The 11,432-nt window shown below is 51.6% G+C and overlaps 4 protein-coding genes across 4 annotated transcripts; 3 read left to right on the forward strand and 1 right to left on the reverse strand.

The window, feature by feature from the left end:
- The first annotated feature begins 1,161 nt into the window (after positions 1-1,161).
- Positions 1,162-6,465, forward strand: P153DRAFT_363096 (P-loop containing nucleoside triphosphate hydrolase protein). The gene is made up of 3 exons (XM_033667293.1): positions 1,162-1,559; positions 1,614-4,658; positions 4,708-6,465. The coding sequence occupies exons 1-3, from the start codon at positions 1,443-1,445 to the stop codon at positions 6,370-6,372; spliced, it is 4,827 nt and encodes a 1,608-aa protein (XP_033528481.1). The 5' UTR covers positions 1,162-1,442; the 3' UTR covers positions 6,373-6,465.
- P153DRAFT_363097 (acyl-CoA N-acyltransferase) lies at positions 6,384-7,684 on the reverse strand. The gene has a single exon (XM_033667294.1). The coding sequence runs from the start codon at positions 7,645-7,647 to the stop codon at positions 6,655-6,657; it is 993 nt and encodes a 330-aa protein (XP_033528482.1). The 5' UTR covers positions 7,648-7,684; the 3' UTR covers positions 6,384-6,654.
- An 82-nt stretch (positions 7,685-7,766) lies between these two features.
- P153DRAFT_104626 (uncharacterized protein) lies at positions 7,767-8,583 on the forward strand. Its single transcript, XM_033661872.1, has 3 exons — positions 7,767-8,026; positions 8,082-8,222; positions 8,279-8,583. Exons 1-3 carry the CDS (start codon positions 7,943-7,945, stop codon positions 8,423-8,425), a joined length of 372 nt encoding a protein of 123 aa, XP_033528483.1. The 5' UTR covers positions 7,767-7,942; the 3' UTR covers positions 8,426-8,583.
- A 157-nt stretch (positions 8,584-8,740) lies between these two features.
- P153DRAFT_381272 (nucleotide-binding domain-containing protein) lies at positions 8,741-11,025 on the forward strand (the record flags this gene model as incomplete). Its single annotated transcript, XM_033670030.1, has 2 exons — positions 8,741-9,904; positions 9,952-11,025. The coding sequence occupies 2 exons, from the start codon at positions 8,741-8,743 to the stop codon at positions 11,023-11,025; spliced, it is 2,238 nt and encodes a 745-aa protein (XP_033528484.1).
- Between the last annotated feature and the right edge of the window lie 407 nt (positions 11,026-11,432).

Consider the following 11,432-nt stretch of genomic DNA (forward strand, 5'->3'; position numbering starts at 1 on the left):
CTGTAGCGATGTATGTATTCTCGTATATGTGGGAGATAACTACTCACCGCAAAGCAATCTGACAACGCCGCCCAAGTCGTACCTTGTGACTTATGAATGCACCAAAGAGCTGCAACTGAAAGCACGAACATGACTAGCACATAGAATGGTATGTATGAAGCGATTGGAAGGGTTCATCACGATGCGCATGCGAAGCCACAACGCATTGTGAATCTCGTCTTGCTTGGGTAGAATATAGAAGGGTTTTTTGCAGCCACACCATGAAACGTATAGTGTTCTGTGTTCCTGGAAACTACATTGTGATATATTTAGAAATTTGTACGCATAGTTGTTAACGTTAATCGATGTGAAGGGGTTGAACAATCAGCCAAATATGGGAATATCGAGAAAGTTTGAGCAAAACCGAAAGCCCTGCCGAAGGAGAGAGTACCCCGCCTCAGAGACTACACCCACTCGGATCTTTGGAGATACTGCTATTCTTGAAGATGTGCATCTTGCGGAATACAATTCTGACTATTACTAACCACGTGTACTGCATAGCGTGAAAAGATGTGCAGCACTATCACTAATCCCACTGTCCTAGCCTGTGGTCTCTTAAAGTACATCAATTTGTTAGTGCATGGATCATGGTATGATGCTGTGATTGTGTCGAGGTTGTTGCCGCGTGCTCAACACGTGGTGGCGCTGAGTCCAGCAATTCACATTTTTGGGCGCATGCGGGCCGCGCTTCTCGAAATCGATGACGCATGCATTCAACGGCTTCGAGGCGCAGCGGTATGTACACTTCTAAGCGATGCTCCAATCATGCACGCTGTCGCGAGTTTTGCCTTTCTCAACGACACGGCGGAATGAGCGCCCAGGGCTTGGCCGATGCGCTCTGCCGAGGCTTGCTTGTTGGGCGTCTGGAAAATGAACAACATTTCCAAAGTCCGATGGAGCGTGGAGGAAGGAAGAGGATGGAAAATGAAACAGAGCCTTGACAGCTGTAAGACGCACGTTCTCCTGTCAAATGAGACGAGAGCGTGGCGGCCCATCGGAAGTTACAGCGTCCGGTCAGACGTGGCCGCGGAGCTTCGATGGCGGGAGATCATCGACCCGTAAGTACGCCAGAACAAATGCGCGATCGAAGACGTGCACACCAAGATGTCGCGCGCTCGGCATGGCGAACACGCGGTATACGGTGCCGGTTTGCCCGGATATTCGAAGTCTGTTCGCATCTTTTGCCTCTGAGTGTTATTGACATTGCTCTCCACATCGCCTGTTCATTTCTCGATACCCCCTTTGCATGTTTGAACCCGTGAACGACATGCAGTCTTGCTCCACATAGTAATCTTAATCGAAAGTCGCGAGTTTTCCATCGAGCAAGTCACCGTTTACACCATCTGAGCTCATCTTCAAACCTTTCCCTATCGAGCGCGCCACCGCGGGCACAAGTAGCCACCATGGCGGGGGCAATCGTGAAGCAGACGTGGATTCTCACAAAGAAGACACTGCTTGTTGTCTTTGTGCGACAATGGTTCTTTACAAGCATTCGCGCATTCTGGGCGCCCATCATTTTCGTAAGGCCTGGCTAGACTCCGATGTGTGGCAGCTGCTAATCATGGTGTCTGCAGATGTTCTTCATCACATACGCAAAAAACTTCTTCATCCCCCCTTCTGAATTCGGTATTGGCAGCGTGCATGCCATTCGCTCCTTCCCCAATGCACTCGGCGCTGCAACCGGTGGCCGCGACAAGGTCGTTTTCGTAAACAATGGATACGCCGGTGGAGAGATTGAGCAACTTATTGGGCAGCTGTCGACCCAGGTTCGCGACGCGGGACTGAATGCGATTACTGTCCAGCAAGAGGTGGATTTGTTGACAACCTGCGCCGGCTCATTGAGGGGTGCAAGCACATGCTATGGTGCTGCATCCTTCCACTCGAGTCCTAGCGAAGGAGACGGATTTGGATGGAACTACACCCTTAGGTCTGACGGATCGCTGGGGGACCAGATTTATGTGGACCAGAGCGACAACGACATCCAGCTCTTCATCCTCCCGTTCCAGCGAGCTATCGACCAAACGATCGCATCTACCAATGGCAGTCGAGCCCTCCCAGACATCGACGAATATCCGTTCACAGATCTCACGCAGGAGCAGAGGGACGAGAGGATAAGGTCGCTGTACATGGGTGCGCTGATCAATATCATGGCCGTGGCGCTTTACATTGGTGTTTGCGGTGTAACATACCAGCTCACTGGGCAAATGGCAGAAGAAAGAGAACGCGGGATTTCCCAGTTGGTGGAAGCTATGTCCCCGGCAAAGAAAGCATGGCACACACAATTTGCTCGTCTGCTGTCAAACCACATCGCCTTTGACCTCATCTACTTTCCTGGATGGGTAGTCATGGGCCTCATCGTGTGGGCACTCGCTTTCAAGTCGTCGAGCGCCGCCATCCTAATCATCTTCCATATCCTGGCCGGTCTGTCCTTGACCAGTTTCTCCATCTTCGGCGGTGCGTTCTTCCGCAAAGCACAGCTTTCTGGAATCACCATCGTCATCATCCCAATCTTGTTGGCAGTCATTGCGCAAGTTGCTGGTCCTTTTGGCACTGGTGCTGTATACGTTTTGAGTCTGATATTTCCGTCCATGAACTACGTTTTCTTCATAATCTACGTTGCCCGATTCGAAAGGCAACTCATTGCAACAAACATGGTCAAGGCAGCGCCTGTCTACAACAGCCATAATTTTACCACTACTGGAGTTGTGTTCTGGGTATTTCTGGTAATTCAGATTGTGGTATACCCGTTTCTCGGCGCCCTTGTCGAAAGATGGCTATATGGCACAGTGTCAGCTGAACGAAAGACCACGACCTCATCTCCAGATCACAACATCATCTTGACAAACTTCTCGAAGCACTGGACGCCTAGCTGGTTCCGCACAAAAGTGCTGGCCAAAGTTGGCATCAAGCCACCGGAGACAGTCATTGCTGTCAATGACTTTAGCATGAAGGCGCGCAAAGGTCAGATCATGGTTCTTCTTGGTGCCAACGGTAGCGGAAAATCAACCACTCTAGATGCAATTGCTGGGTTGAACTCAATCACCAGTGGTGCCATTGAGATCGATGGCACTGGAGGTTTGGGTCTTTGCCCCCAAAAGAACGTAATGTGGGATGAGCTCAATGTGTACGAGCACGTCCGGATCTTCAACCAACTGAAATCGACTGGGACGTACGACAACAAGGACACGATCGAGAATCTCATCCGTGCCTGCGACTTGGGACACAAGATCAAAGCCCGGTCGAGCACATTGTCCGGAGGCCAGAAGAGGAAGCTGCAATTAGCCATGATGTTTACAGGTGGCTCCAAAGTCTGCTGCGTCGATGAAGTGTCATCTGGTCTTGATCCGTTATCGCGCAGGAAGATTTGGGAGATTCTGCTTGCTGAGCGTGGCGATCGCACCTTCCTACTCACGACTCACTTCCTCGATGAAGCAGATGTTCTCGCCGACTACATCGCCATCCTATCTCGCGGCGTGCTCAAGACCAAGGGAACGTCTGTCCAGCTTAAGCACGAAGTAGGGGCTGGCTATCACGTTACATACCCCAGGGATGCGCCTGTTGCGCCGCCCAAAGACGCCATTAAGAAGCCATCTCCATCGGATGCTATGGTCCAGTACCAATTTCCCACAGCACTGCCCGCAACGAAATTCGTTGATATACTCAGATCCCATGGGATCAAGAACTACGACATCGTGGGACCAACGTTGGAGGACGTTTTCCTGGCGAATGCTGAAGAAGTCAAAGAATACCACCTCATGGACGCTGACAACGATGAGCGAACTGCCGGGCTTGCCCCAAATAAGGACACTGACCAAACCTCGGACCTGAACTCTGGTATCGATAAGAGCCTTACTGTTGGCAAGGGACACGGCACCTCGATGTTCAAGCAGACTCTCATCTTGATGCAGAAGCGCTGGACAATCCTCAGAAGGAACTATTGGCCGTATGTGTTCGTGTTGCTGCTTCCTATCGCTGCCGCTGGGCTTGTCACGTTGTTCTTGAAGAACTATGAAGCCGTCGGATGTGATCCTGGGGCGAATTCAAACAACCCAACGGTTTTCTCGCTCGCCAACGTCGATGCCATTCCCCTCATCCCGATCGGCCCCACGAATCTCCTCGGGAATGCTATCCAAACTATAGTCGAACGTACAAGCATCAGCGAGGACAGCTTCTACATCGTCGAAACCTTGGATGAGTTTAACGACTTTGTGCGGACTCGTTTCCACGACATCACTCCCGGTGGTTTCTTCCTGCGCGAAAATCAGCCTCCTATCATGGCGTATCTTGGTAACGGTGGAGTTGTCGGAGGCCTTGTCACTCTTAACACTCTTGACAACATCCTCACGAACATCCCCATCTCAACGCAATACCAGCAGTTCGCTGTTCCATTTGCTCCTAACATGGGTGACACGCTACAGCTTACCCTGTACTTCGGGCTGGCCATGAGTGTGTTTCCGGCTCTGTTTGCACTGTATCCGACACAAGAGCGACTGAGAAATGTTCGAGCATTACATTACAGCAATGGTATTCGGGCCGTGCCTTTGTGGTTGGCGTACACAGCATTCGATTTCAGCTTTGTGCTCGTGATCTCTGCTGTGTGTACGGCAATCTTTGCGAGCGTAGGTGCTGAGAATCAACCTGATGACGACTCGAGCTAACATGACATAGGCTTCCGACGCTTTCTACGCTCCTGGCTACCTTTTCGTCATCTTCTTCCTATACGGTCTAACTGCCATTCTCTTCGCCTACCTCATATCCATCATCGTCACATCGCAGCTTGCAGCTTTCGCTTTTGCTGCTGGAGGAATGGTCTCGTTGTTCCTCATCTACTTCATTGGGTACATGTCGATTTTGACCTATGCACCTGCTTACAACATCGACTCCTGGCTCGACATCTTCCACTGGACATGGTCTCTCGTTTCACCATCTGGGAGTTTGTTAAGGGCACAGCTGCTGTCGTTGAACTCCTTCAGCGTACTGTGTGACGGTAATCAGATTCCTAGCTACCCTGGCTCCATGGGTGCGTACGGTGGCCCAATCCTCTATCTTTCCGTCCAATCAATCCTGTTGTTCATCGCTCTTGTCTGGTGGGACTCAGGCTACAGACCAGCTTTCCTCAACCGTGAGAAGAGCCGCCAGAAGCACTCGGAAGAGAACGTCGATACAATCCCCAAGGCAGTCGCTGCTGAGATCACACGCGCTGAGCAAAGCAAGGACAGTCTGCGAGTCCTCCATTTGCAGAAGACATTCGGCCAGAACCACGCTGTGAACGACATCACTTTCGGCATTCCACAAGGTCAGGTCTTCGCTTTGCTCGGTCCTAACGGCGCTGGCAAGTCGTCCACCATCTCCCTTGTCCGTGGAGACATTCGCCCGACCACGCACATCAACGGCGGAGGCGACGTGCTCATTGAAGACATCTCGATCATCTCGAAGCGTGCAGCGGCACGTGGCCATCTCGGTGTTTGCCCTCAATTCGACGCCATGGACACTATGACCGTAACAGAGCACCTCTACTTCTACGCTCGCGCCCGCGGCGTACCCGACCCGAAGTCTTCCGTTGGAGCGATCCTCCAAGCCACAGGCCTCCACCGTTTCGAATCACGCCTCGCATCCAAGCTCTCGGGCGGCAACAAGCGCAAACTCTCCCTCGGCATCGCCCTCATGGGCAACCCCTCCGTCCTCCTCCTCGACGAACCATCCTCCGGCATGGACGCCGCCGCGAAACGTGTCATGTGGCGCACTCTCCTCGGTGTCGCGGCGCCAGGCCGCGCACTGCTAATCACAACGCACTCCATGGAAGAAGCCGACAAACTGGCCACAAGAGTCGGCATCATGAAGCGAAAGATGCTGGCGCTCGGCACCGTCGGCCAACTAGGCGAGCAATACGGCGACGCATGGGTCGTGCAACTCGTGCTCCGATCTGCGCCCGAGACCACAGAAGAAGAAATGGAGAGCGTGAAAGAGTGGGTACGCCAGCGCATCCCCGGTGTGCAGATGGACAAGTGGGGCTCGCGGGGCGGCGGCCATGGACAGCTTCGCTTCAAGGTGCTGAAGGCTGCTACATCGTCTGCTATGCCGGACAAGGAGAGCAATATGCAGGTCCAGCGTGTTTCGACTACGGCGTCGAGTGCGTCTGATCTCGGCGGTATTCCAGGGCTTATTCAACTTCTCGAGTCAAATCGTGAGGAGTTGGGATTGGAGTATTACTCGGTGTCACCGACTACGCTGGATGAGGTTTTCTTGCGGGTTGTGGGCGAGGAGGAAGAGGAAGATGCGAGGAAGAAGAAGAACAAGGGGAAGGGCATGATGGGGAAGCTGAAGTGTTGGTAGAGTAGATGAGCTGGTCAAATAGATGAGTAGCATTTTTGGCGTTTTATATACCATGGGCATTTAGACTGGAGAGTAATGTTATGGTGTGGCAACAATTCCTATGTGCAATGTGTCGCATGAGCTTGAGTGATTGACAAAAAAAACAAAATGGAGATCATCGAGAAAGTAAAGAGGTCTCCAATGGACTGTGGTAGGATTTACACTGAGAATCTCAGCCTACCGTGGGTATCTTATCCAGAACGCCTAAGCAAAACGCCATGAGTTCCATCCCCAATCCAACTACTACAAAAGACCCTTACTCATGATCACATAGTCGGGCTTGATGGTCTTGCTCCTCATGACCCTGGCTTGTGGCGAGCACTCGTCTTTGGCGTAGCCCAGCCTCTTGTAAACCGCCTTGGCCTTGTAGTTGCTCATGAAGACCGTCAGCATCGTCTTGGAGATGTTGAAGCGACGCGCCACCTTCTCGACGAATTCGACGAGGTTCGAGCCCAGGCCGCGACCACGCAGATTCTCGTGCAGGTGCACTTCGTAGATGTAGACGACTTCGCGATCTTGGTGCGGCGGGTCGTCGTGCGTGAACATGAAGGAGATGAAGCCGAGAATCGTGTTGGTGTTGCGTGGAGTAGGCGACGGAGCTTCACTGGTAAGCTGCGGCCTGAGCGAGTTGGGATCGGCAGTCGTGGGAGGCTTGTCTTCATCGTCGTCGGCGTAGGTAGTCACTAGTTGGTCAAGTGCGTTTGGCTGTACTGCAGTCTTTCCCTTCGCACACGTGACTTCCTTTGCAGGGACCTTCTTGACCGTGTTGCCCACTACATCGCCCTGGCGGACCAGCACATACATCATCTCGTGATCACGCATCTCATCTTTCTTCTGCTTGGGATTCCAACCAATGCTTGATGCCTTGTAATCGTCTCCCGATGTCGAGTGAATGATGTTGAAGCAGGCATTAAGCTCTTCCTCCGTTAGTCCCATGGCAGAACCCACAAGCTGGAAGTCCAAGGAGAACTGTAGGTGCGGGGTCTTGTACGCCTGAAGCTGAGGAGCCTCTTTGTCGAGCATAGCTCGGACATAGTCAGCGCGTGCGAGGATATCGGTCATATTGGCTGGGACGGGGATGGACCTGGAACCTAAGTTTCGAGGCGACTGGAAAGTGCTGATAGTGTCTGCGGCTGCAATCATGCGTCGTCGCTTGAAGGAATGCGTGTTGTCGTAGTGTGCTACGTGCTCATCTGCCTTTGACAGCCCACGCTTGATGGGAGCAATGAGGTTCATGAGCTCTTCATCCCCGACGACCAAAAGGGCGGGCAAGCGAGGAGTGTAACGACGCGCCATGACTGATGCCGAGTTTTGTGGCGCTGTTGCCGATTTCTTGCAAGGATGTGGGTGGAAGAGACGCGTCGGGGCGGGGCATCGATATGACTATCTCGGCTTAGCTCCGCGTTTGCCAGTCTTTACGTCAGCTTGCACCAGGAACAGACTTGTCCATCATCTCGTCAAAGTTTGTCTTGATCTTTATAATTACATCCAAGACTTCCAAAACAGAAAACATTCACGCGCTACTGGGGGAATGCTACGCAGGTATGCGACGATAGCCTCAAAGCCACCATCCCGGCTGCGAGCGCGAGGAAAAAGCCCTGTCGGACTCGATCATGTATGTTTATCAATCCCTAGACATGTAGCGACAGTCAATAACAAACTCTCCCCAGTTCATCCAGAGACAGCGTGCCATGGCGTTGTGGAGAGAAATCGTACGGAGCACGGCGAATATCCCTGACGAGACGACAAGGAAAGACATGCGACAGTTCGCTCGTTCTGAATTCGAACAACACAGGAACGTCACAGATCTTGTAGGTGCCTCTTGGATCACTTCTCGAATATGAGCGTTCAGCTAATCGTTTGGAAGGGTCACATTCGATATTTGATATCTGTACGTTCTGGTTCTGCTTCTTTGCCACTCCCGCTGCAAGCTAACACATTTCTCCAGTATGGCAAAACACAGTTCCAGACGATGAAAGGCTCTCTCATCAACTCTGGACTGCTCAATGAATGAATATATATATATATTTCTTTCCTTTCACTTCTCATGTCACCTGCTTTCCATCGTGTCCATTGGTCATCTTACCGAGGGGTAGTTGACTAGCGTGCTTTTTCTCCCCCAACGCATGCAAGCTGTGAGCACCATCAAGACTACGACATCGCGTCAGGGCGGACGCTGCAGCTCCTCGTTCAAAGCTTGGGACCTTCTCCGTCCTACATCGAGCACATAATAAGCGCAGACTTGTCAACGTAGGGCTGGCCACTAGGGGATTTACTCTATCAACCATCACGAAGCTTGCTGTACTCGACACCCTGGTCATCACCTAAGATGAAAACAGTGTGCGTAATTGGCGCAGGTCCTGCTGGCTTGGTTGCTGCCAAAACACTCCTACAGCATGGTGGGTTTTCTGTCAACGTCTACGAAGCAGCGGATCGCGTGGGCGGGATGTGGAGGGGGCGGCCTGGAGACTTCGGCGACAAGTGCAGCCCAGAAATGCGGACCAATCTTTCTCGATTCACAGTCGCCTTCCCGGATCTTTCATGGTCATCTGTCGATCTCTCAGATCCGGTAACAGGAACTCCTGCTCCTTCGACCCCGCCTACTTTCCCAAAAGCATGGCAAGTGGGACGGTACTTGGAGACGTATGCGAAGAAGTTCAACTTGGGCTCTAGTATATCTTTCAACAAGCGTGTCATTCATACCAAGCTTCTCGATACATCCCTGACTTGGGAGGTTACTTGCGAGGATAGTATAACGAAGCAGCAAGAGACGCAATGCTACGATCATGTAATCGTCTCGACCGGTTTCTTCGACAAACCCTCCCATTCATTCGATACCTCGCCAGACAAGAACCTCGCGAACGTCCAGCATTCAATCAAGTTCCGAGAGCTTTCCTCACTCACGAACACGGCTGGCATAGTTGTCGTCATTGGAGGCGGCATCGGCGGTTCAGAAGCAGCAGCGCAAGCCGCCTTCCAAATATCATGTGCTAAGAACTCGCCGGGCAAAATCAAATCTGTTCATGCAGCAAGCAAAGTGTATCATATCACAAACCGACCTTTCTACTGCATCCCTCGCTACCTCCCTCAAGACTTTCCCAAATCCGAGGCCCAAGATCACAGCCTAGCACCGACATTCCTTCCACTCGATCTTGTCTTCTACAACCTTTCACGTCGAGGTGAAGGGATCACTTCCGCAGCAATCACAACAGTCCCGCCTGAAAAGGCAAAGAAGGGCCACGAATTTATGCGCTCTGTCCTCGGCAGTGATCAAAGTGAGCTTGGTCGTCCAGAGCTTGTGTACAAGCCGGACCAGACGCAGTATCCAGCATATACCGGCATCACCGATACGTACACCGAATTTGTCAGAAGCGGTGTCATCGTGCCAATTCAGGGTTGGGTGGACGAGGTCAAGCATGGACTTGGCGATTCTTTCGACATCGTCTACAGGCAATACGAGCCGTGGTATCACGCGCCTGGGCAGGACGCAAATGTACGATACTTAGATTTTTCCTATCCGTTGATTCTAACAAATGACAGAGCAAATTCGAAGTCATCGGCGCGACTGCCATCATCGAAGCAACAGGCTACAAGAACAGCCTCGACTTTCTTGATCCCAGCGTCAAAGAAATGATCCACTACGACTTCAGCTGTTCTCGCATTCCCATCCTCCTGACGCGTGGGTCGGTCCTCGCGGAAGTGCCCACGCTTGGCTTCGTCGGTTTCTATGAAGGCCCATACTGGGGTATGATGGAATTGCAAGCCCGCCTCCTTGCCAACACCTGGACCAGCGATACTGCCGCCGGCTCTAGTCAACTTCCCGATCGCGAGATCTACCGGCTCTCCGATACCGCGCAAATGCGCCAGGCGATACAACGCGACCACTCTCTTCAAGTCCCGCAGTTCTGGATGAGCGACTACATCGGGCTCATCGAGGAGTTCGCACGAGAAACAGGCATGACGCGCTCTGACGCAGCGTTCGGCGGGCAATCTGGTCCCGCCTTCCCATCACGCTATCAAGGACCCGGCACTGATTCCGAAGCCGCCACCGTTGTCCAAGAAGTCGCCGACCTGATCAAAGCCTCGAAAGAGAACCTCAAGTTCGTCGCCGCGGCAGTCTTCAGAGCTATGCAAGGTATCTGGTCTCTCCACCGCAAGATCGACTCGCGCTCCTCGTCGGGCCCAGGAGGAATCTTCTCTGGCACTGCGCACTTCCATCCTCGCACACCCACGGACCCCGCATACACATCCGAGTATCTCTACATCGAAGAAGGGACTTTCACGATGGACACGGGATACACTTTCCCTGCCACGCGTCGCTACATATACCGATACAACGAGACAACGGACAAGATCACAGCGTGGTTTGCAGACGAGGACGGCGCATCTGTGGCATCACTGTTCAATACGTGGAACTTCTATGCGCCGGGGGATAAGCTGCATGGGTGGATGGCTAAGGGACATCATTGGTGTGACCCCGATACGTACAAGAATACCTGCGAGTTTAGGTTCAAGGGGGTGGGTTTGTCGAAGTTCTGCATCACGTATCAGGTTGAGGGTCCGAGGAAGGATTACAGTCATGAGAGTTGGTATGAGAGGCCGAATGTGGAGTGATGGTGTGGACTTTCGGCAAGTATCTTATGCGTAGTTCACATTGGTAGTTGGTAAGAATCCTAACGTTGTCTTACACTGAGGTACAAAATTGGGTAATTTACCCCGCAGCTTTGTCAGGTAAAAAACACAGAAGAAAGACTGCGTTTTACACTGCAATGCGGTGTAAAACGTAAGGTAAATTTATATATAATAGTATACATATTACACACTTTTTTTTAGTTTTACAGATAATTTATATATTTAATAAATTCTTTTTATGTATTTCTATATAAGTTCCTTACTAGCTTGCATGTAAGCTTAAATCTAGCTTAATTATAAGCTTAAATCTAGCTTAATTGTAAGTTAAAATCTAGCTTAATTGTAAGTTAAAATCTAGCTTAATTATAAGCTTAAATCTAAGCTTAATT

This window comes from Dothidotthia symphoricarpi, assembly GCF_010015815.1.
Source record: "Dothidotthia symphoricarpi CBS 119687 unplaced genomic scaffold P153scaffold_2, whole genome shotgun sequence".
Classification (NCBI taxonomy): domain Eukaryota; kingdom Fungi; phylum Ascomycota; class Dothideomycetes; order Pleosporales; family Dothidotthiaceae; genus Dothidotthia; species Dothidotthia symphoricarpi.

Coding starts and splice junctions, on each gene's coding strand:
- P153DRAFT_363096 (XM_033667293.1), top strand. CDS start 1,443: ATGGCGGGGGCAATCGTGAAGCAGACGTGGATTCTCACAAAGAAGACA. Junction 1,560..1,613: donor TCTGGGCGCCCATCATTTTC/GTAAGGCCTGGC, acceptor TGGTGTCTGCAG/ATGTTCTTCATCACATACGC. Junction 4,659..4,707: donor GTACGGCAATCTTTGCGAGC/GTAGGTGCTGAG, acceptor AACATGACATAG/GCTTCCGACGCTTTCTACGC.
- P153DRAFT_363097 (XM_033667294.1), bottom strand. CDS start 7,647: ATGAACCTCATTGCTCCCATCAAGCGTGGGCTGTCAAAGGCAGATGAG.
- P153DRAFT_104626 (XM_033661872.1), top strand. CDS start 7,943: ATGCTACGCAGGTATGCGACGATAGCCTCAAAGCCACCATCCCGGCTG. Junction 8,027..8,081: donor GCCCTGTCGGACTCGATCAT/GTATGTTTATCA, acceptor AACTCTCCCCAG/TTCATCCAGAGACAGCGTGC. Junction 8,223..8,278: donor ACAGGAACGTCACAGATCTT/GTAGGTGCCTCT, acceptor ATCGTTTGGAAG/GGTCACATTCGATATTTGAT.